This window comes from Rattus rattus, chromosome 12 (assembly GCF_011064425.1).
Source record: "Rattus rattus isolate New Zealand chromosome 12, Rrattus_CSIRO_v1, whole genome shotgun sequence".
NCBI classification, from domain to species: Eukaryota; Metazoa; Chordata; class Mammalia; order Rodentia; family Muridae; genus Rattus; species Rattus rattus.
Window position 1 is genome coordinate 60,116,597 of NC_046165.1, and position 25,594 is coordinate 60,142,190.

The window sequence follows — 25,594 nt, forward strand, 5'->3', positions numbered from 1 at the left end:
ACCTACCCACTCCCACCCCATTGCCCTAGCATTCCCCTACACTGGGGCATCCAGCCTTCACAGGACCAAGGGCCTCTCCTCCCATTAATGCCCAATAAGGCCATCCACTGCTACATATGCAGCTGGAGCCATGGGTCCCTCCATGTGTAGTCTTTGGCTGGTGGTTCATTCCCTGGGAGCTCTGGGGGCTCTGGTTGGTTGATATTATTGTTCTTCCTATGGGGTAGGAACCCCCTTCAGCTCCTTCAGTCCTTTCCCTAACTCCTCCATTGAGGTCCCCATGTTCAGTCCAGTGGTTGACAGCAAGCATCCGCATCTATATTTGTCAGGCTCTAGCAGAGCCTCTCAAGAGATAGCTATAACAGCCTACTGTCAGCAAGAACTTCTTGGCATCTGCAATAGTGTCTGGGTTTGGTGTCTGTACATGGGATGGATCCTCAGGTGGGGCCTCTGGATGGCCTTTCCTTCAGTCTCTGTTCCACAATTCACAATTTGTCCCTGTATTTCCTTTAGACAGGAGCTATTCTGGGTTAAAAATTTGGAGATGAGTGAATGGCCCCATCCCCTAACCAGAGGCCTTGCCTAACCTCTGGATATGGTCTCTACAGGTTCTTCCTTCCCTTTGTTGGGCATTTCAGCAAATCTCATCCCCATTGGGTCCTGGGAGCCTCTTGCTTTCCTGGCATCTGGAACTTTCTGGTGGCTACCCCAAGATCCCCATCCTTCATTGCTACACACTTCTGTTCAATTTCCTGACCCTCTGTATATCATCCTGTCTCCTCTCATACCTGATTCTGCCCCTTTTCCTCCCTCCCCTTCCTCTCTTCCTCCCTAGTCCCTCTCTGTCATTGAGTTTTAAAAGAAGAAGCATTCTTCAGGCCCTTCCTTTATAAGAGTTGGAAGCTGAGCTGGATGACATCTTGCCTTGAGGACACCCCTCCTTTTATTCCAATACAGATTAGGCCTCTCTTAACACCCCCTGTCTGCAAGTCTTGTCTGCAACATTAAGATTCCTGGTGCTCTTTTCCTTAATTAAGTTTTATCTATTGTCTGACCTGTTCTTTTTCATGGTAGATCTGCATAGGAGTGATTACTAACAACCATGTGTTAGTAGGGTCTTGATACCTCCTCCACCAAGGAAATTAGTATATTACTCAGGCAGGTTCTTAGGATAAAACCAGACTCCATAATCTTTGCCAATATGTCACAAGAATGATCTCTGGCCCAATTGCTATCATTGCTCTCCTTTGAAATCCATTGAGCTGGACTTTCATGACTCTCAGAACTATGGTCTTCTAAGCTCCTACCAGGGTGGCCCATTAAGCTCTGCTTACCATTGTCAACCACTTTTCTAATCCAAAGTCCCAAAGTTTTCTGTATTTCTCTATGAAACAGCTTGACCACAATATCCCACTTCTGGTACCAACTTCTATATTCGTCATTCTTCTATTGTTACGGTAAAACTTTATGACTGAGGCAACTTATAAAAGAGTTTATTGGGGATTATGGGTCCAGGTTCCAGTAGGCTGGAATCCATGATGGTGGAGCAGAACAGCAGGGGACAGGATTAGATGTTGGCAGTGCAACTCAGGGCTCACTGCTTGAACCTCAAGCACAAGACAGAAAACTGGGAATAACATGAGTCCTTAAACTCAGAAATCTTTGATATATATCCTCCAACACCATCACACCTAAGTTTTACCGAGCCGCTCCGCCTCCTGGGGATCTGGTATTCAAATGCCTGAGAGCATGGGGATATCTCATTCGAACCTCACAGCTTGCCTATTTCCAGATGCATATTAAGTTTTAAAAGGTTATAAATAGTCAACCCCTTATTTGTGGGAAATGCTTCAAGACCCTTCATGTCTGCCTGAAGCAACAAGACACTATATATACATTCTATGGCTTCTAGTCAGTGTATTGGATTTCCTGTGTTTATCACTCTTGCACTTGACTAAGGCAGACAAGTGGCAATGCTTGCACTGAAGTACTGTCACAGTGGATCTGATATCAGTGGTGACAATGTCAGTAACGGGTGGAGAGCATAGACATTCAGACACACTGGACAAGAGATGGCTCATGTACTTACTGGGAAGAATGGAGGAGTGGTGGGGCACAATTTAAAAGCCAGGAACTGATTATTTCTGGAAATTTCTACTGAATATTTTTAGATAAATGATTGCTGGCAAGAGAGTGAAGCCACAGATAAAGGAGGACCACTGCACCATACAGATGGGTGGCCTGGGAAGCATGGGGCCAACTGGGCCTACAGTGAAAGGTCACAGAGGATGAGAAGTCCACAGCACCCTTGTACCGTCACCTTCAGGCATGGTGCAGGGCAGCACTGTTTTACTCCTGGAGCCCTGAAAGTGTTGGGCCCTCGGCTCCCTGCACCTCAGGGCACTGCTCAGCTCCCTTTTGCTTCTTCTCCAGCCATGCCCTGTTGTCTCTGCTCAGACTGGACTCTATAAGAAAACCAGCTTACCAGCCACCCCTTTGTCAGAAGTGGGGCACTCAGTTTTAAAGGCCCTCAGTGCATGTTTTATTTTGACTACCAGCAAACAATTCACTTGGCACAGGAAAGATGGCATTACAGTGGGCAACTCAAATAGCATGCACCCTTATGTTGTCCTTACATGTTCTACTTTAAAAAATGTTTGCTTTTCATTTTTAAAGGAATAGTAATCTACAACAGAAAAAAATGGTTTTTGAGCATAGGGTCTTGCTCTGTAGCCCATGCTGACCTTAAACTTGAGGAAATCTTGCCTTCCCTGGGCTGGAATTGCAGGTGTCAGCCACCACACCCGGAGACAGAAAATTCTGAAAAATAAAAAAGTCCCTTTCACACATTTCACTCTGATAAAACCATGGTTACAACTTGAGTATATTTCTCTCCAGTCTGTTTGGTATGATTATTTCTTTATGGTTATAATAAAAGCATGCACATAATTGTGTTTTTCCTTTTTAATTTAGCTGTAGATAATTATGATCTAATCATATACATGCTGTACTGTCAACATAATGGTAATTTTTACTGCATCAGGTTTTATTATTTTGATCTATCACTGTTGAAAGCTATTAACCTATTTTTGTTAGATTTCTTCTCCCATTTTAGCAAGTAGAACATTTCAGAGTATGGTAGAGCTTTCTGTCCACTGTCTTTTTAGTCACCATGTTGCTTTGAGGTTTTTAGGAGTACAATATTAACAAACGTCAAGAACGCGATAAGTATATGTCCTTAGAGTCCCATCAGAAGTCTAGCTAGTGTAGAACTGTGTGGGCCAGAGGCATGTGCTGGTGTAGACCGTGTGAACCAGAGGCATGTGCTGGTGTAGACCGTGTGGGCCAGAGGCATGTGCTGGTGTAGACCGTGTGGCCAGAGGCATGTGCTGGTGTAGAGCCGTGTGAGCCAGAGGCATGTGCTGGTGTAGACCGTGTGGGCCAGAGGCATGTGCTGGTGTAGACCGTGTGGGCCAGAGGCATGTGCTGGTGTAGACCGTGTGGCCAGAGGCATGTGCTGGTGTAGACCGTGTGAGCCAGAGGCATGTGCTGGTGTAGACCGTGTTCTACATGTCTACGTGTAGACATGTTCTAGTTTCTCCACTCTCATTTTACCTAGAACTCAGTGTGGTGGTTTGGATAAAGAAAATGTTCCTCACAGGTTTCAGTATTTGAACTCCTGGTCCTCAGTACGTGGTGCTGTTTGTGAAGTTATGGAACTCTTTTGAGGTATAGCCTTGCTGGAGGAGGTCTATCCCTGGGGAGGGCTTTAAGGATTTATAGCCTCCTTCCATGTCCACTTCTTTTTGGCTTCTTGTGTATGGTTGAAATACAATCTCTCAGCTTCCTGTCCCTGTCCCTGCTGCCATGTGCTCCCCACCATTACGGACACATCACTCTTTGGTACTACAAGCCAAAATGGACTCTTCCTTAAGTTGCCTTTGGTCATAATGTTTTATCACAGCAACAGAAAAGTAATCAATAAAATTATATATGGCTTAATAAAGGCATATAAAGCTTTAGAGAGGGAGTCGCCCTGCTTACATATGTGTGGAAGTAGGTCAGAGAACAACAGGTCTACTGAGCAGTCAGGGAACTTCCAGTGGAGGGACGCAGCCCTGCGTTCGCTGCAGCCATTATGGCGTGCACATGCGTGGTTTGGAGGGGCAGACGTAGTTTTTATCAGATGACAAAGGGATCTAGTGACTGGTGTAAGTGAGGTGATTGTGGCTTTGCCGACTGCTTGTGATTTCCTGGCTGCCTCACCCCCACCCCAGACCCCCTACTCATGCTCAGTAACAGAACTCAGAAGACTTTACTTTCGGCGAGCCTTGCTTCGTCACTTGCAAATTTATTGCGACTTCGTTTTATTAAACTGGACACATCTGTGAAATTGTTAATTGGCAATAACTGCCTCAGTCTTTATTGATCTTGCGTGTTTTCCCATTTCAGCCCACACAGCCTTGTATGCCGCTGTTACAGTGACCCTGAAGCTGATGGTTATGTACATTTCTATGAACTTATGAAGTAAATGTGTAGAGATCCTTAAAACAGTTATCCTTTTACTATGTACTATGTGGCTGGGAAATGTGTATTTTTGCTACTGTGAGGCTTTCCATGTTTTTATAGAGGAGAATAAACGAATGTTCTATGGAAATATCTTTAAATTATTTTAGGAAAATTTTAAATGTCTGTTTATTATTGTGCACATGTGTGTATGTTTACGTATGGGCATAGAATGACAACTTCCTAGGAACCGATTCTCTTCTTCTACCTGTTGAAGCCTCTTGTTATTTCCTGGTTCCTCACTCCACCACCATTTTGCCACAAGAGTGCTGGATTACAGATGTGAGTCACTGCATCTAGCTTTTGTGGCTCTGGGGTTGAAATTCCAGCCAGCAGGTTTCCACAGCAAGCCTTTTACCTGATGAGCCATCTTGCTGGCACTAAACTGTTGTTCAGCGCCAAAACCTTGCTTTATAAGACAAAGTCTTGAGCCGTTTTGATCATCAGATAACAGGAACAGCTTCTTCGCTCAGCTAACGGCTGTGGTGACACACAGTGACCAACTTAATTTGGATACATGATTTATCTGTGTTTTGTTCTCTGCAGGAATGGGCTGTTTCTGGGGAGCTGAGCGCAAGTTCTGGCTCTTGAAAGGAGTGTATTCAACCCAAGTGGGTTTCGCAGGAGGCTACACACGCAATCCTACCTACAAAGAGGTCTGCTCAGGTAGGGACGGGGATTCAGTCACTGGAAGAACAAGGGGGTCATCCCTACCAGTGGTGACAAGATCTTTGAAATGGAAAGTATATATATTGAAGAATATGTACTTTGTCTGTTTTCTTCCTAAGCATTCCTATAAATATACTTCTTTGCTTCTCATGTTGTATCTGTAGAGGATGATGAACTTCCCCCATGGAATGCATTTTATTCTTTTGCTGTGGAAAAAAAATCACATAAGACTTGGTTGATTGGAGTAATTGTGCATTTAGCTTAGCAAGCTTGGCTGGGCTCAGCTTGGCAGATCTTCGAGGCTCTCCTGGTGACACTCATGGGACCATGTCACCTGGTGGGAAGTTCAAGGACCAGCTGTTCTTAAATGACCTCCTGTGGCAGTCAGTGCTGGCTGCTGGTCAGCACTCACTGAGAAATGAGGATGCCTTAGATGGGTGTGAGCTAATGCAAGTGCTGGCGTGTGTTAAGACCTGGAAACAGCAAAAGGATGAGCCCTGTTCTCCATGTATTCATTTGCTATTGCCCCACCGACTATACTGGGCCACACAGTCTAGCCTAGACAGTGCTTCTGACCCCAGTACAGGGATCCAGGGAGGTACGAAGAAATCAAGACTGTTTGTTATAGTGGTCTCCATGTGCCTCAGATGCCTCACGCAGTAGATATACTCTGGGGGAAATCATGAGAAGCCATGCTGTGATACAGGGATCTGTCAATTACCACTCCCTGCCTGTCTATAAATAAAAGTTTTCTAAAGCACATTCGTATTAGTATTGGTCAGGTTCTCAAAAGGAACAGGACTGACAGAAAGAATATATATCTTAAAAGGGAATTATTAGACTGTCTTATACAATGAGGGTAGCCCAACGATGGCTGTCTTACAGTGGAGAGGTGGAGAGTCTGGTATGAGGCTGGTGTCTCAATCACAGTCCCAATCTGGTGTTGAAGACCTCGAGGATTCCTGGAGAACTGCTGATCTTCAGACTATGCTGGAATCCCAAGCAAAGTTGCTTCTTTTTCCTTATATCTGGGCTGCCGCCAGAAGGTGCTGTCTAGATGAGGTGGGCTTTACTGCTTCAAACAATTTGACCAAGAAAGTCCCTCACAGACCACCCAGCAGCTTGTGTTTTGCTTGATTCCAGATGTCAGGGCATCAAATAGCAGTGCTCATTGCCAATGGACATGTTCGTACCCCAACAGCAAGGGCGTGTGGCTCAGCAGGTGCTGTGTGGACTGCAAAGCAGGAAGCACTTCCTGCCCAGCCCTTTGCAGAGAAGGAAGTGCTGAATGCTGCTGAGGAAGAACACAGGAAGATCCCCATGCAGGTTCCAGCCAGTGCCAGTTCCTGCAGGGGTTGGTTTCTGGCATTCAACAAGTTCCCTTGCTTTCCTGATGCCTAACATTGTATGGTAGCTTTTTGGGCTATCCTAGAACTCACCATGTAGAGCAGGCTGCCTTCCAACTTACTGAGATCCACTTGCCTCTGACTCCCAAGTGTTGAATGAAAGGTGTGTGCCATCATGTCCGCCCCCATCCATTATTCTTGGTACTATTGCAGTAAAGCCTATGTTTGCACCGGATCTTGTTTCTTTTTCCACCTGGGAGCAGGTTGGTATCCTTTCTCCCAGTGTCTCTGGGATGTTGATGAGACTTGTAATCACCACAAAGCAAAACACAGTGGGAATCAGTGATGATCCTCCTTCCAGGAACCTCTGAGCACTCAAGTACACAGGCCACATAGAGACAGATATGCATACATACAATTAAAAGTAACAAAATAAATATTTTTTTAAGAAGGAAAGAAAAAAGAGACTGGAGGATGTAGCTCAGTGGTAGAGCACCTACCTGGTATGTGTTAGACCCTGAAATCAGCCAACAGGGCCAAAAAAAGGATATCACCACCCTAAAAGGTCTTACTTTGTAAGGATTCTGGAGACCTGTGGTTTAAGTAATATTTAAAAATATAGTTGGGCCTGGTGCTACAGCACTGTACTTCTACCCATTAAGAAGGCTAAGGGAGGAGAACTACAAATTCAGGGCCTGCCTATAGATGAATTCAAGGCCAGCTTAGGCAACTTAGCAAGATCTTGTCTAAAAGGAAAAAAGAAGGGATACATTTCAGTGGCTTGCCTGGTGTCGGTTCAATACCCAACCTTACACAGAAAAAATAAAAAATAAAACGACATTCTAAATAAGTGACTACTTATATCAAGATAAAAGCTTGAGGGCCAGGCATGCCCGTAATTCCAGCGCTTGGCAAGCTAAGGCAGACAGATCGTGAGTAGAAGGCCAGCTTGGGCTATATATGTCTAAGCAGCTTGGACCTCGTAGTGAGATACCATTTTAAACAAAGAAAAACGTTAAAAACGGAGGGGAAAAAGCAAGAGGTTTGAGGGCATTAGTTCTGGAAGATCACTGGGGCTCATGGGCTCATGAGGGAGTAGGGAGAGACCTTATTGAAAAAACAGCCATGCTGATTTGTTGGTAAAAGTCTGAATTTTCCTTTTGCATGTCACTGCAGCAATGGAGGTGCTATAAGAACTTTAGTTCTCGCTTTTCTCACTCATAGGAAGAATCGAATCGTCCAGCATTAGGAGTGTGGGGCATGAAATACATTCTTCAGTGGTCAGTCCACATATATTTTTGCTTGTTTCAAAATTAAAGATGCGTTTGTAGAGCTATCCTTAGAGATGCCAGTGTGCCCTGGAGATCTCCCAGGTCTACTCTCTCGGGCCTCAGGAATGGAAATGAATAGATGTAGTTCTAAACATGGAATAATGACTTAGGAGGAAAAGGTTGCTAAGAGAACCCACAAGGGCTAGGGAGATGGGCCACTGGGTGAAGTTGCTTGCTCACAGCTAGATGACTTGAGTTTGAATCTTCAAAACACATGTAAAAGCATTCCAGCATCCCTTACCTGAAATGGGGGGGCAGAGGCAAGGGAATCCATGGAGGCTAGTGGTCCAACTAACTGGGCTTGGAAGCAGTGAAGAGATTTCTGTCTCAAACAAGGTAAAAAGGTGAGAACTAGTACCTCAAGCTTGTTCCCTGACCTCTATATGCACACCATGGTATGCCCACATTTACCCACTGTCTTAGTCAGGGTTTGTATTCCTGCACAAAACATCATGTTGGGGAGGAAAGGGTTTATTCAGCTTACATTTTCACATTGCTGTTCATCACCAAAGGAAGTCAGGACAGGGACTCAATCGGGTCAGGAAGCAGGAGCTGATGCAGAGGTCATGGCTTGCTTACTTACTGGCTTGCTTCCCCTGGCTTGCTCAGCTTGCTTTCTTATAGAACCGAAGACCACCAGCCCAGGGATGGCACCACCCACAATGGGCTGGGCCCTCCCACATTGATCACTAATTGAGAAAATGCCTTACAGCTCTTCTCATGCAGGCGTTTCCTCAAGGGAGGCTCCTTTCTCTGTGATAACTCCATTTTGTGTCAAGTTGACACACAAAACAAGCCAGTACATCCATGCACAGGCACACACGCACATGCACAGACACAAGCATGCACATGCTCATGCACACATGCACAAATTAATAAAGAAATCTCCTAAATACCCGATTTCCATACTGTTACCCTCACTCTACAAAGGGCACTTTGTAGACAAAATCACTTGTTTATGTCACCATGAGCTCCTTTCTGTTCCCCTCTGCCTCACTGACAATGTAATTGTCATGTGAATTTCTACTGTGTGCTAAGCACCATAATAAGGATTTCTTAAGACTTTGTTTTTTTTTTTCCCTCATGCGAGCCCCACATGGCATCCCAGTCTCTGTCCTTTACAGAGGCATTGTTGAGGCTCAGAGAGTTCATGTGACTTACCTTCTCCCTTAGTTGCTCTCCACTTATAGTTTATGCCATTGACCTTGGTGTAAGTCTCCCAGTTGTTACTATAGCTTGGTTGTCCTCCATTCAGCCATTCACATATCCTTCTTTCACATCTATTCATTGGCTGAACTTTAAAATACATTGTGATGTTCTAAATGACTCCTGTGTGGGAAGTAAAGAAGGATTTGCTTTGTCCTACAGATGTTTGAATTTGAAAGTGAAAAAAGTCCAATTCCTGCATGATTCAGTCCATGCAGACAGCTTGCATCAGGCTGCAGCAGTGGGTAAAAATGGGATTCGAGGGCTTGGGTGGTGATGGGAGGGTACAGAGCTGTCCATTCCACCTTAACAGGACTGCCAACTTAGGACACACAAAAGGCGTGGTTGTTATGAAAACCGATGCCTGACTACAAAGAGATGATGTTGGGTTCTGCCCAGACACAAAAGGAAAGGTGATTGGGGCAGGGGTGTCTGGAATTTTTTGTTCTGATTATAAAAGTTAGACCGAGTAAAAGGTATCCTTGCCTAGGAGTGATAGAACCCTCAAATCCCTAGAAATAGCAGGGAGGAGAACACAACATCCACTTAGGGAGATAGTAGGAAGGAACCAGTTAGAGAATTTTGACAGAAAAGGATATGTGGACAACACAGGGTCACTTATCTAGCCTCTTCTGAAGCCCCCAGTGCTCCCAGATGGCAGGCAGCTGAAATACAAGACAGAATCCTGATAGGGCACACAGAGGAGACAATAGCTGAGGAAGGAGGAAACTCCACAGGGACACAAGGGCAATGTCTCTGCTCCCTTTCTATTATTGTGACAAAACACCATGGCCAAGGTGACTTAGTATTTAATTGGGCTCATGGTTTCAGAAGATTAGAGTCCATCATGGTAGAACAAAGGCATGGCAGCATGAACAGCCAAGAGCTCACATCTTGGTCTGCAAGTGGGAAACAGTGAGGCACCTTGGGAATGGCAGGAGTCTTTTGAAACTTCAAAGCTTGTCCCCAGTGACACACCTCCTCCAACATAGCCACACCTTCCTAATCTTTTCCAAACAATTTCAGTAACTGGGAACAGGTATTCGACTATATGAGCCTATGGGGTGGGGGCCTTATCATTCAAGCCACCATAAGTAGGGATGACCGTCAGGAGTGGGCTCAGTGACCGGTCTGGTGCATGCCAGGCTACCTCATCCCGCATGAACCTGAGCCTTATGCTGTACAAGTTACAGGGTACCGATGTTTCTTTACGTATTTTAACTAGTGCAGTCCCTTGGGAAAGGAAGAAAATGATGCCCGTGTTGAGGTACTGGACCAGCCATCACTTGGGTGGGGGAAGACCAGCTTCAGACTTACTGGACACGGACCAACAGCTGGCCAGTCTTGACTATGTAAAGAGAAGCCCAGGAGGACCCAGCAAGAGCTTGCTGAGCCTGCAGTCACTAGGGGAAGGTTTTGTTGGTACCTCTAGAGCACTGAGCAGACACAAAGCCTCTCACACCATGCCATTCTCAAGTTTCCTCCAGTTTCTTCTTCTGACCCACTTGCTGTAGAACCTTGTCTTTTGCCCTTCTGTGGAAATCACTTCCAGGCAGAAGACACAATGAGACCACGTCAGTTAGGCAGACAGAGTAATTCTCATTTCAAATGCATCAAACACCACTTGATGTGTTTCTCAGTCCAGGGTGAGTTTAGTCTGTAGAGGTCTTCTCTGCTGGTTGGGTTAAGCTGACTGATGAATGGTAATGGAGTTCAGGTCTTCAAAGCTGAGAGGCAGAAGGGAGGGTTCCACCGCCCCACCAATGGCTATGACTGTCATCTTGCATTTCCCCAGAGAGCCTTCATCCTTCACGGAGAGACCACATTTCATTGTGATGGAATTTCTTTATTTACCATCTCAAAGACCTGTTTTAAAATACTGGGACATGTGCCCAAACTTTCGTTGCTCAGACTTGTTGAATGCTGAATCGGTAGCACAGGCTAGCATGTCCCTTATTCCAGGAGAACTGGGAGAAGAAACGCTCTGGTGTTTATGCGGTTTCATTTTGCAGTGGTCCAACCATGGAACTCAGGTTGGCTTGGCCCTTGTAGTCCTCCTGTCTCAGCTTCCCGAATTCTTGGATCACAGGCATACCGCTCCCCTAGCTTGGATAGACCAGGTATTTCAGGCCTGACCTTTGACCCCTCTTACAGCCACACTCCCAAGTCTTACACCATGCACATGGTGTCTCCTCAGATGTGGGATGGCCTTGCTCATGGCCCACAGACCTTGCAGAGCCACCATTTCCACCCCCACCCCCAAGACTTGCTTGCACTGCAGGAATTTTCCTAAAATCATTTGCAAGGATTTTTTTCTGCTAACCGAAACTGGAGTGATGTAGCTGTGAGGCATGTGGCTTCCAAGGAAGCATCTCATAAAAGTAGATAGATAGATAGATAGATAGATAGATAGATAGATAGATAGATAGATAGAAATATATTAGTTACTATGATGGCTTACATGCAAAAACATGACACTGGATACCGATAACACACAATGTGAAGATAACTCCAGTCTCTGTCTTCTAGAACTTTCCTATAGTTAATGAAACCTTGTTCTTTTTATGCTTGTTTTAAGGGGTTGGAGTGGCTCTGCTTTTCTCTTTATGCACACGTGCCCCCATACAACACACACACACACACACACACACACACACACACACACACACACACACACACACACACACTCCATGCATTCTGCATACACTCTCTCGAAGGATTGTTATGCAAACCTGCTGATTAGCTGGCGTGCTGTTGTCTCTCTCCATTGATTCTAATTGAGCTATTCAGAGTCCTCAATGCCCTGGTAGAGAATTATTCTTACACTTTGTAATAACAACCATGCAGATGAAAATATGAAAAGGCATTCTGCAATGGGTAAGCACTTCGGGTTAATTTCGGCACATTAGCCAAATGTAGGAACCCGGCGTTGCTGGTGAAGGCGCCTGGGCTGTGCATTCACTGAGGGAGGTCTTCTCGTATTTTGCTTACAGATGTTCATAACAATGCAGTGTTTATCATTCTATTCAAAAGCCTTTTGAAGTCGACTCAGCCAAGTGGCATCAGAGCCAAAAACAAGAAAGGGGGCAGGCCACTTTCCCCCCTCGGGACTCATATGGCCACCAGAACAGCCTGAGGAACAGCCAGACTGTCCCACAGGGGTGCCCAGTGGGAGCTGGTCTGAGAGCAGCTAAGAGTGGCAGTCTTTCTCTAATCTCTCAGTGCTGTTTGTCTCCGAGGCAACCCCCCAGCCTCAGTTTCCCCTCTTGAAAAGCATTAGGGAGGCTATGGCATAGTTGTGGTTAAATTTTTTTAAAGTTTAATTTGATTTTATCAATGCTCATGAGCTGTATTCACAAGAGTATGCGTGATGTCGTTTCCCTGGGTGTGTGCGTGAGGACATCGAGTGTCCCGTTCTATCCTTTTCTGCCTCATTTCCTTGAGTCAGGGGCCATCACTGAATCTAGAGCTCATTGAAAGTGCTACACCAGCAAACTCCAGTCCACGATTGCCTCTGCCCCCAGGTGCTGGCAGGATAGGTGTGTCAGCTGTGCTCAGCACCTAAATGCTTGCTGGGACTGAGCTCAGGTCCTCATCCTCCTGCAGTTAGGGCTTTTACTAACTGAGTCAATTTTCCAGCTCCTTGCCTCTTACTGACAATAAAATTATTTCAGGGCTGGGAGATGGCTCAGTGGGTATAGGTGCTTGCCACCAAGCCTGACAATCTGAGTCCAAGGAATGCACATGGAGGAGAAAGGAAACCAACTCACACACATTGCCCTCTGGCCTCCAGAGGAGGTGCATGCCCGGCATAGGTTAAATAAATGCATGCAAAAATATTTTAAAAGGAAAATATTTCAAATCAGATGTGTCTTAGAAATTCTGGGACTTAGGCTGTCTAATGCTGTGCTCCTTGGATATAAGAACACTGGATGGGTGTAGGTTCAGGTCACAGTGAGTGGCTTGGCAGGCCCAGTCAGCCTCTGCCTTTGCATTCAGCCTGCCTCCTGCACCTGTCATTCCTCTCACCTCTTCTGGGCTCTTGTGGATCTTCTGCACTCCCTCCCCAAGTACCTGCTAGCATTTCCTGAAGCTTCAGAGCTCCAGCTGGGCATTAAACCAGCCTTTCTCCATGCCTGTAAAGCACTCTGTGTCTTTTCAGTCCAAGGTAATTTCTGCAGTGTTTGGGTGGAGATGCGAGGCTGCAGTTCTGCCATGAGTTAATGGCTCCATTCTTCAAAGGCAGGAGGGGCTTGAGCACAGCTCCTCAAGTAATGGAAAACTCCCCCTCAATCCCTCTCAGACTGCATTCACTCTCTCAGTGCATAGTCAGCCTCATTGTAACGTTGTCAATGCCAGTCAAGGAAAATTACCAAGTTATTGACACATCTCCCCACATGCAAGAATCCTGGTGTTCACTCCTTGCAACAAGCAATTTGATGGCTTTTTGTGCCCCTTATTTGAGACATAAAATTGGGCCCTGAACTTGTCACAGACAGAATGAAAATGCTTTTCTCTTTCAAACAAACAAGGAGAAAGAAAGCTCAGAGGCTAGGGAGTCTCACCTGTCGCTTGTAACCCTCAGGACCTCTAACCTTGTGCACCAGCTATTCAGGACACAGCCCCATTGCCCAGGTGACTGGAGCATAGGTAGAGGTTTGTTCTAAACCTAGTTACCCCTAACAATAAACGTGGCTTCTTCTTGACAAGTGGCATCTCTCTGGGCTGTCCATCATCTTGGGCACAGGTTGTGGTCCATCACAACATTTCAGGCCTGGAAGGGGCCTTAACCAGCAACTAGTCCTGCGGTTTTCCAAGTGGGTGACCACAGCATCAGGCTCCAGAAAGCTGCTGTGGGGTCTCCACCCACAGTGAAGTGTGTCCCCTAAATGGACAGTTTGACTCTTGTTGGAGTCCTACTGGATATTCCAGCATTTAAAATGGCTATTTAAAATGACTGGAGTCCATGGGTACTCCTTGTTTTCTTAGTTTGAGAAAACGGAGGCTGAGCGACAGTGAGTGATTTAACAGTGAGATTGGTGGAGAGGGCTTGATGCTCACTTGGCTTCCCAGATCACAGCCTTGCTGAGGCCTGAGAGGATTTTTAAATGCTTTATTCCGTCCTGTTAGGCAAGGTTCTAGAATGGAGGGGTCTTTCATGTTCGCCGAGTTAAGAGCTTAAGGCAGTGTTATTTTTGTTAGTTAGTCCTTGCCCACCTTTCTGTTAGGATGGATTCCCCTCAACCTACAATGTATGGTAGGTGTTCTCCCTTTCTGTGTGGGATACATACCAAGGCGCCCATGGATGCTGGGAGCTGCAGGCAATACTGAAACCTTCGGCCATGTTGTCATACAAACCACAGTTCTCATCTTAAGGAGAATAAGAGTTTATTCTGGAGCCATTGTGAGCAAACATGGCCCAGAAACACAGATTTATGTTACCCCAAATCCCATGGTTTTCTGTGGAAGCAGTTTTACAGGGTGCTTTGTAGTTTTACAGAACAAAGACAGTCATAAATCAAGGCAATTTTAAAATGCATTGGTTGGCACATCAGAGAGGCAGGTACAGGAAGATGGGAGAGCTATCTTATAGGCCCAAGATATTATCTGATGACATTTTTAACTCTTGGATTGGTGGAAGCTTGTGCACTGCTAAGTTAATAGCTTCTACGAGATTTTTATTTATTATCATGAGGTGTTAGTTCAGAGACAGAGTCGGCTGTTACACAAGGCTAAAACCAGCCCAAGATAAAGTAATTAGCCTTCAAACCTACACAAATCCCAATCTCTCCCCAGTACTGACATTCCCATCAGTCTCTGCAGACACAGATGCTCCTTCCAGGAGTTTTTTGCAGTCAGACATAGCCTCTTTTCAGGCCTTTCATTCACATGAGCCATGCTTTCCTTGGGCATATATATAGGTGGTGAAATTCAATTTGTAAATTAGGAAGAGCAAGAGAGAAACATTTCAAAGCAGGACCCTCATTACAGCATAGTACAGAAAGTTATGTGAATGAGGGCTCACAGGTACTCTCTCTCCCTCCCTCCTCTCCCTTCCCTTTCCCCACCCCATCATCTACTCACCCTCATTGCTATTCTCTTCTCCCCCACGCATCTTATTGCACTCCCCCTCCCCCAAGTATACTATGCTTACCGTCCTTCCTCTTCTTGAGCCTGGGAAACAGAAACCGCTGGTGACCCTATGGGTCCAGATGTTCTGGGCTTCCCATGCATGGACAGTGCTCCTGACAAGGGGGAGGTTCTCCTGCTGGCTGCTGCAGCTGGAAGTAGAGCTGAGAGCCTGACTGAAGAGCTTGCAGGGGAGTGCCCTCCTTGTACCATCTCTTCAACCCCACCCTTTCCCGGCTGCCTCCTGCCAGCTCAGCCTGAACACCTGAGCTGGAAGAGTCTCCCTCACAGAGGCTTCAGCTTGGTGCCCTACGAAGCCACCACACCAAGTGAGTCCCACCTTCCCTCTATTCTGCATTGTCCATGTTCTTGTCCTTCCCATCTCCTTCTTCCATGGACTCTGACAAAGTCATGTCAGAGATAGTGTCCCACCATGCCTAAGGTCCCCACAACTGAAACAAAACTGACCCACTCTCCCTACACAGTTTACTAGAAATATTTAGTTTTGCTAGAATGCTTGAATCCAGCATGGATGTCAGAGAGGAGGAGGTTTCTATAATTTCAAAGAACTGAAGGCGGGCACACCCCATGTGGGAGGTGCCAGGCTGCTGCTGTCCTTAGGTGATGAAGGAGGTTGATGACTCCTTCCTCACAGGACCCATTGCACAGAGACACCAATTGTGCATTCCTCCTGTGACCTTGAGATTTTGACCATTTTGGCTGGTTTGGTTAGTTGACCCACCTCTTTCTTTGAACAACTTAAATCCTTGCTAGGGCACAGGTCAGAGGTCAACAGGCCAGTAGACTTAGCCAAGCATGTCTGCAACTTTTACATCTCTAAAAGCACCATCCGGATGAGCTGTTTAAGTGGGAAACAAATGGAAAGTCACTGGTGGAGCCTTTAGAACCCATCCAAACAGGACGGGGAGAGGGTATTCATTTATTGTCTCGGGATTATAGTCTCAAAGATTTAAAAGGAAGATTAAAAGGAAGCTGCTAGGTTAAGCACTTCTTAAAATGTAATTGCAAAAGCCACTGATGGGTAGGCCTGCCCTGGAATCTTTACATGACATATATAGGAGCCATAATGTAATATGAGAAGATAACCTTACTGTGGCAGAGGCCAGCTTCTCTGGCAATTTTATGTGATGAACTGGGTCTTAATTACTTCCAAATGACTAGCAATTTGTACAGTCTTAGAATAAGGTTTTTTTTTCATTGTTGCTGCTGTTCTCTGCAAGTCATATTAAAAACACGTATCTGGGTCAATGACTACCCCACCTACTGAGCAGATATCACCTAAGGGACTCTGGCAAACACCTGGTGGTCACTCCTGTGGCAGGGAAACACCCAGGCAGCTGAGCGGCCCCCAGAGGGGTCACTGCCATTTACCAGCCTCTACCTCCCAACAGAACGGAATCAGCTATAATCCTGAGTACCCCTAGCTGCGGCGAAGCCTCACCCACAGCATTTCAGCCTCTAACCTACTAATGAACGCAGTCCGTTTCTTTTAGAGTAAACTAGAATTTTGAAAACTGACTGTTGAAGATAGCTAGGGCTCTGGAGCCACTCAGCCAACCCTGGTCCACAGAAATGGAAATGGTATTTTTCTTCGGTTAGTCGACTCATCTCTCCTGATTCTTAAACATTATGTGTGCTTGCGTGTACTCATGCGTGTTTATGAATGTACACGGAGGCCAGAGGACAACCTTGGGTGTCATTAGGCACCATCCACCTCACTCGAGGCAGTCTTTCTCATCAATGCAGTTAATGGTTGGTCATCCAAGCCCAGTAGATGGCCCTTCCTGTGCCTCTGAATGCTGGGATTCTGAGTATGTGCTGCCATGGCCAGCTTTGTCACATGGGTTCTGTGGATTGAACTCATGCCCCCATGCTTTTGTGCCCAGCACTTTGCCAGTGCAGTGTTCCCTCATTTCTCATCCCCTCAGGTGAGTTTTAAAAGTTAGATGAAACCTTAGAATCTTTCCTGTAGATGATAATTTTACTCATTAGCCTACTATGAAACTATGTCCATCATGCACCAGCGGGAAGACAGGCCTTTCTTTCCCCCCTCCTTGTTATTCTGGCTACAGCTGCATTCTGAGGGTCCTGTCCATTAGTGCAGGGCCAAAGACCACCATGCTGTGGGCTGAAGCGCTGGGGGCCCAGTAGGCCCTCTGCACAGCAGCACGTGCCAGCGCCTGTGTACTCCGTGCTTTCAAATGGGAAGCTAGGCAGAGAGCAAACATTGGAGTACACTGAAAGGGTTGCACATAGAGTAGCCATGTTAGCATGATTTCCTGGTCATTCACACAAGTGGGCTGGGTCCCATCTGTGAGCATATTTCCTTTGAAGCTCTCCTCACTGCTCATCCTGGAGGTAGAGACTCGTCAGCCACTGTGATACAGTGATGTCATCCGTGGACCTGCTTTGCCCTGGGAGAATCGACAAAGGTGCCTGGAGCTGAGAATCTTTTGGGTACGAGGGGAGACAACAAGAACCCGTCTCACTCCTTTTATCTTAGTTGAGGCTTGTTTGGCCCGATCTGATAGTTTGAAATGTTTCAGGAACAAGTACCTTTCCCCACTGAGACAGGTTTTAAAATGGACAAAGCCACACACTGGAAGCTTAAGTTGGTGGAACAGAGTCAGGAAGGCCCAGAAGAATCGGCGTTTTATCTTTAAAAAGTGTTCTTAAGTTAATAAATAGTTGAAGGTTCATAGCAAAACTGAACAGGAAGTATAGAGGCTTCCTGTGTGCTCTCTGCCTTCACACACCCACAAGCACCTCATTTTCCACAGCCTGCTCCAGAAGGCTGCATGCGTTGCCATGGATACATCTACCCAGATAGGATACATTAAGCTTCGTCTCCGCACCACACATTTTGTAGGTTAGATAAATGTGTAACAGCTTATCCCACACCATGGCGGCATTGCGCTGGATGGATTCAGAGCCCTGAAAACCTGGGCTCTGTCTGTTCAGCCCCCTCCCCTCCTCCTTGACAACCACCAAACTGCACTTGCCCCTGTCTCCACAGGCTTGCCTTTTCCAGATTGCCCTAAAGACGGAAGCACTCAACATGCACCACGCACGCAGCCTTTTCAGACTGGCTTCTACTCAGGAATGGGCCCTGGAAGCTCCCTGTGCTGCAGGATTTTCATCAGCTCGACACAAGCTAGATTCACTGGGAAGAAAGAACCTCAGTTCTACTAGCCTTAGGCAAGCCTGTGGGGGCATTTCTTGGTTAATGATGGGGGAGCACCCACCTCACTGTGGGTGGTGCCATCCCTGGGCAGGTGGGCCTGGGCCGTATAAGAAAGTGATCTGAGCAAGCCTTGGGGAATAAGCCAGTGAGCACTGCTCCTCCCTGGTCTCTGTTTTAGTTCCTTCCTCCAGGTTCCTCCCCAACTTCCTTCAGTGACAGATGGCTCCCTGGAAGTAACATAAAACGAACGCTTTCTTCTCCGAGTTGTTTTTGGTCAGTGTCTTTTCGTAGCAACAGAGAAACAAACTATGACATCCTCAGTGAATTTTCATGGCTCAGTCAACCACCCTTTCTTTTTCTTTTTTTCTTTTCTTTTTTTTTCCTTTTCTTTTTTTCGGAGCTGGGGACCGAACCCAGGGCCTTGTGCTTGCTAGGCAAGTGCTCTACCACTGAGCTAAATCCCCAACCCCCACCCTTTCTTTAATGGTGAATATTATTTCATTTTCTGGATATACTGTGGTTTATTTATCTATCACATGATCACCACTGGCCATGCCTTTTACATATGAACATGCTGTCTGAATTTCTGTTGCCTATAATGTGTTAACATACTTTCATTACCTAATTTAATTTTTAAAGCTTCTGATGAATAAGCCCCCAAGGGCCTGACATAAGCCAAAAGAATTTTCCCTGGGAGCTCTATTTCTTCCATGGGCAGACCTATGGGACTCCTTCATCCCAGATATCTTGTATTTATCTCTTTGTTGTGTAGTTTCATCCGATGTTTCGAGAAGCTTTATAAACAGTTTCCAAAGCATGCATACGGTGTGGGAGAAAGGCAGCTGCGCCTCCTCCCTCTGACTATTTTCTCGAGGCTTTGATGAGAGATAGAGTCCCATTTGGAAGGTGACTCACTTTGGTCTAGAAATAATCTCTCACACCTAAGACAGTATCTATTCCTCCAGCGGCACATGTCAGTGGCTCTGCAGTGCAGCAGAGCCATGAGATGCCACCAGCCCATACAGGTGGCCTTTGCACAGGAACTTGAGAAGGAAGAGAATGGCGACTTCGTTTGGTGTTTTCTGTGAGCCAGCCTCACTGCAAGTGAACCCCCACCCGCAACTTCTTCAGTTCACATAACAGCTCACTAGGGGAATGACAAACACTTGCTAGTGTGGTCACCATGAACGTGAATTCAGGATAGTGTCCATATAGACCACATGATCAGTAAGTGATAGGCTAGAGTTGGTACCCGCCAAGGGTCTTTACTTAGCATCTTTCTCTGTTTCTCTGAAAGAGACTAAGAAAGTACAAGTGGATACTGTGAAACAAACTCCATGGTTGTTTAATGTGTTCCTTCCTCCCCCCAACAAAAACCAAACAGCCAAACACGTTTCACTGCTTGACTGGGCTGGGCTAGTTGGGAAGCAGGAGTAGTTTCCAATAAAGGGTCTTCCCACTGGTTGTCAACCTACCTTGAGAGTGGGTTGTGCCATGTCCTTCCATCTCTCCCATGACACCTAGCACAGGGACTCACACACCATAGGCCTGTATTGGGCATTTGTTAGTACCCACATGCATTCAACAGGGCAGTGCCCACGGGCCCAGTTGGGAAGCCAGGGTGGTGACTTGTACATATACTTTTAAAGTCCAGGCCTTTGGTGACACTTCCTAAGTATGGAAACAAACAAACAGATAAGCACAAACAGAAAATAGCTTGAGAAGACTCCGGGCATTCTGAGTCCTGAGCATCAAGAGACAAGGGCTTCCTGGTGACTTATGAGAAGTATAGAAGAGGCCAGGCTTTGCCTGGGATGGCTCCTAGTGGTTGGCCTGAATGGCCTGTGGTTGGATCTCCTACCTTGAGAGGACAGCAGTTATACACATCTGTCTGCTACAATGGACCTCATGAGTCTAGTGCAACCTATGTGGGCCATGGGGCTTCATGCTGGGAGAGGTGAAGGGGTTCAAGATTGCAGCACTCAATGCTCTGCCAGCTTTTGCTCTGCCTGCCTCACCCCTACTGTGAACCCTCACCCGTCACTGCTCTGTTGCTTGTGCCCTTGGTTGGGCACATGCCTTTTGATAAACAGAAGCTCCTGGTGTGGGGGCCCTGCCTGCTTTGGGTCTGTAGCACACGCCAAAGGTGAACTGCAGCTGAGTTACGAGGGTCATCTCCCAGTTTGAACGAAAAATAAGCGACAGTGATAAATGCTTGTGCCATAAACCGTAGGCTCCTTCCAAAGGCATGGCAGAGCCGAGAGCTGTGTGCAGGTGGGCTTGGGATACAGAGGGTTCACTCTGTGTTTTGGACCAGTTACAACAGAGTAAAAACTCCTTCAGATGAAGAATCGCACTTGTCAAATCAAAGTATGTCCCCACTGCGCCTGAGCTGTGAATGTGGTGGGTCTGAAATGGCGTGTCTCTAAATTACTACCCATTCAGCATCTTTAACGTACATTTCAGACATGTACAGATGCCTTTAAAGATTAGTCGTGTATTCATCAGATATTGTGGGGACGTGGAGGACCAGTTTCTGCCTTCAAAAACGTGTCCATACCTTAACTAACAAGTTTTTAGAGCACTTGTAGGTTTGCAGGAAAATGAAGCATGAGGCCGTTGAATAGATTTCCCATGATACCCAACCCCGCCCAACACTTGCACACTTATTCCATGCTAACATCTGGCATTGTGTGGAAACTTGTTTTCACTGATGGAATAACACCAGTATGCTACCGTTAGTTAATGTCCCTGGTTTATATCAGGGACACTCTTGTGTGTATGTGTCTGTGGTGGGTGTCTGCATTCTATGAGCTTTGATCAGCATATTAGAACATTATTGGCCATTATAATGCCATGAAGCACAGTGTTCTGATCTAGAATGTCCTGTGTCTCTGTCTATTCATGTCCAGCCCCACAAATCTTTTGTGACCACTGACTGATTTCTTGTTATGTTCGGGATTTTGGCCTTGTTGGACACAGAGTAGTGTCTCTTCATTTTGGTTTACAGATCCCTACTGCGTGTCCTTCCCTGTGCTTCTTCAATCTATAGATCTTCATACTGGAAGACCAGAGTGGTTCTAGAGATGTGGTTTTCAGGCCCTCCAAGCAGGTTCTTTATTCCAGCCTGCTAAAATGTTCTCACGTATGTCTTGCTCACTTCTATTGGTCTGACACTGGGTTGGCTTTCTCCCCCCTCCAATTATTTGCTAATTCTCTGATGCTTTCTGAGTGGACCATAGACATTCTCCCTGATTTCACACTCTCTATTCCCTGGCTTTTCCACATGTTCTCATTATGTACAGACAAAGGTGAGAGACTTCTAACCCAGACCACCACGGTCAACCATACATATGTCATACATGTATACCACTCAGAGAACTATGGAAATACATTGCCCAGTTTTTTTTTATAACACATTCAGTAAAATAATAAGGTCATTAAGGGCAATCAGCATTTTATTCCATCCTTGATTATATTCCTGATTATAGTTTGTTGTCTTTCTTAATATGAACATAGAAGAAATACGAAGCATGTCTCTTCCACCTTTGATGAGGACCAGCCTGGTACTGGGTGCAGTGGGAAACCTTGTCCGCAGCCTGATTGCGTATTGTTTACCCTACCCCCTCCCAGGTGGGGTAATCATGGCTCCTGACACTTCCTGGGAGGACCCAGCACTAATCATGTAATTATGCTTCTGGACGGCTGTCCTAAACAATGTGAAGCACACCCTGCCAGCAGCTCATGGACGAACAGAGTTCATTTCCGAGAGAGACAACTAGGCAGTGTAGACATATCTGGGTTTTGCTTTTTTCTCTTGCTTGTCCTTCCATCAGGGCACTGGCCCATGATCAGAGTGGAACTCAGGCTGCATGCTGTACTTTTCCAGGGATGAAGCTAGTCCAGTCATCCTGAGAATTACGGAAGAGCTCAGTGCTCAACCTAACCTGTGCTTATGGCCACAGTTCCTCATAGCAACAGAGACCTATAGAAATGGAAACTGGGCTCCAAGGATCAGGGTTGCATCCTGAAAGTCCCTAATACCACCTAGGGGACCTAGACTGAGTCATGTGGGGCCTCCTTGTACTCCTTCCTTGTCTTCCAAACAAAGAAAAGTATTACAGTGTGACCTATTCAGTGTAATGTTCCTACTAAGACCAAAGGGCCAGGCATTCCCCTTCTCTTCATTCAGAAGCACAGACTTGCACATGTTTAGTGCATCAAAGATTGATTGCTCTTCCTTCCTCCCGGAACCACTTCTACACCCCATTTCTAACTGTGAGCTGAGGGCACCCCTCATACACCCCGTGCCTCTGGCAGACTTCCTTTATGGCATTTACTACACTGCAGTGGCTCTTTCCTCCTGGAGTAGGAGTCTCTTCAAAGCCTTGGTGCTATGTAATAAACACTGGCTGCATTAAACAAACAAATGAATAGCTTTGAGGGTGAGCAGGCAGCATCGTGTTAAAAGACCCCATGGCCTCGTGGAGAAGACAGCATGCCTGTGAACTGTAACGAGCAATTCATTTATTCATTTTCAAACAAAATGGGGCACTTCATTCACATTTCATGAAGTCACTTTTATTGACTCTTAGGATATTTGAGTGCAATGTGTATCGCTGAAAAACGACTTCTGAAATGAGTAGAGGAGATACGGAGGGAATTTACTCCTGGGTCTGGCCATTATCTACTTGTAAGTCTTGGCTTCCTGTGATGCACAACCCTCTCCTCCATAAAGTATGCTAGTCACCCGATACACATGTTGGTTGCCTTCCATACTATAGTTCTTTCTTTGAGTGTTGAGGGTGTGTGCATATTCATGTGTGTAGGAGCATGTATGTGAGTGTGTGTAGGTCAGAAGACAACCTCGGGTGTTAGCTCCAATCACACTGTCCACACCGCCTGGTGATGATCAATTAGGTTAGACTAACTGGCCAGTAAGCCCCAGGGATCTTCACGTCTCTGCCTTCCTAAAGCTGAGATTTCAAGCATGAGCTAACATGGCTGGCATTTGTACATGGTTTTCAGGGGTTGTTAAATTTAGGTTCTCCAGCTTACAAAGCAAGCATTTTACCAACCAAATCATTACCCTAGCCTGCCTGCCTGCCTGCCTGCCTGCCTGCCCCCTTGCCCCCACCTCTTTCTTATCTATCACCTATCTATCTCCTCCCTTCTTTGTCCTTTAGAGGAGGGCCTTATATGTAGTAAGTTCTCAGTAAACTATCACTGCTAGGCTAAACAGGTGCTCTACCAAGTTCTACATGAGAAAGAAAAGGATAATAATGCAGGTCTCAGAAGTGGGGAAGCTCCGGTGCGTCTTTGCCACCATGGGATCCCAATACAGTGTGGGGACCCAGTACTCCTTGTGAGAGAGACTACATGGCCATTTTCTCTTCTCCTCTTTCTCCTTATCTTCCTCCCCTTTATTGTTTTTATTGTGACAGGGTCTCACACTGTAGTCCTGCCTGGCCTTAAACAGTCAATCCTCCTGCCTCTATCTTCCAAATGCTGATATTACAGGTGTCTTAGTCAGAGTTTGTATTCCTGCACAAAATTCCTACACAAAACATCATGACCAAGAAGCAAGTTGAAATGGGAGGAAAGGGTTTATTCAGCTTATACTTCCACATTGCTGTTCATCACCAAAGGAAGTCAGGACTGGAACTCACACAGGGCAGGAACTTGGAGGCAGGAACTTGGAGGCAGGATGTGATGCAGAAGCCATGGAGGGGTGCTGCTTACTGGATTGCTTCCCCTGGCTTGCTCAGCCTACTTTCTTATAGAACCCAGAACTACCAGACCCCCTTGATCACTAATTGAGAAAATACCTTACAGCTGGATCTCACAGAGGCCTTTCCTATAGGGAGGCTCCTTGCTCTGTGATAACTCCAGCTTTGTCAAGTTGGCACACAAAACCAGCCAGTATAATGTGTGCAGTGCAATGCCCAACTCATGCTGTGTTTCTAAACAGACTAGACTGAGCCATCGCATCCACCTCCATACACCTAGCAGAGCTTACCAACCAAAGAGAGTTGTTTCATGTTACCTTCCTAGAATCCAAGTATAATCCATCTTCTAGCTGCTGAAATGCAGTTTTATAGTGGTAACCTTCTCCCACCTCCCGGGACCCTTACTTTTAGTTTTCTGGAAGACATGCAGATTGGAACACAATGACTCTGAGCAGATAAGACATCCCCTGAAACCCAACTGCAGGTCGTCTCTCTGTTCTCAGCTGTCATTTGTCTCCAGGTCTGAATGCTTCTCCAATGCCTGTATTGGCAGCTGAAAATGGAGTGCTAGCCAATGCCGGTACATTGTTACCACAGAATGCAACTGGCCACCACACGTTGTGTTCAGATAATGGGCAAGAGGAGAATTCATCCAAACAATTGTGCTCAAAGAGACCACACTGCAGAGTGAGCCATTTAAATGGTTCCATTGTACAATAGTCCTTTGTGGACCCTTTGCTAGGAAGATAAAGGTTTAAAGGAATTTCATTTCTTAAAGAAACAGAACTTAGAATCAGAAATGTTCTGATATAGACCTGCCTCTTTAAAACCAAACCAAGCCAAACCAAAACCAAAACCAACTGTATTACCATTGACTTCTGGATTGCTTTAGTTGACTCTGTAAGGTTTTTGGTCACAGGACATACACGTGTATGGAGACCAGAAGTAGGTACTTAAGGGAGCCAGCAGGGTGGTGACGGGCATAGGACCTAAGGACAGCAGACATGGGTATCAGCCTGCTGCCACTTTAGAGAAAAGTATCTTCTCAGCTTCCTAGCAGCTCTGTTAAAAAGCATCAAAGAACATTAAGTAGATTCATAGCTTTGTGTCAGTGAAGGGAAGTGATGCCGGTCTTCTGGGATTGTACATTTCTGTGTGAACCCAAACTGTACATTCCATAATATGATATTGTTAGAAATATTTGTTTTGTTGTATACCCATCCTTTAAAGTTTTAGTTGTATGCCACATTCTATTACAAGGAATAAAATAATATCCTAGCCTTAATGGGGGTTATTTTAAATAAAGTACATGAACTTGAGATGAGAACTGTGTTGTAAGGGGAATTAGGTGAGTTGGAGAGAGAAATAAATGGAAGGTGGATATGATTCTGTTTCATTGTGTGCATTATAAGA

General features: G+C 45.9%; 1 protein-coding gene across 6 annotated transcripts in view; it reads left to right on the plus strand.

Moving 5' to 3' along the window:
• The window catches only part of Msra (methionine sulfoxide reductase A), a 322,939-nt gene that overhangs the window by 147,260 nt on the left and 150,085 nt on the right, over positions 1-25,594 (plus strand). For all 6 annotated transcript variants that reach the window (XR_004389611.1, XM_032917517.1, XM_032917521.1 and 3 more), the window contains one exon: positions 5,113-5,232. Coding sequence is in view for 5 of the 6 variants with exons in the window: in XM_032917517.1 (XP_032773408.1) it covers positions 5,113-5,232 (120 nt within the window). In the remaining variant the exon portion in view is untranslated. The remainder of the gene's footprint in view (positions 1-5,112; positions 5,233-25,594) is intronic.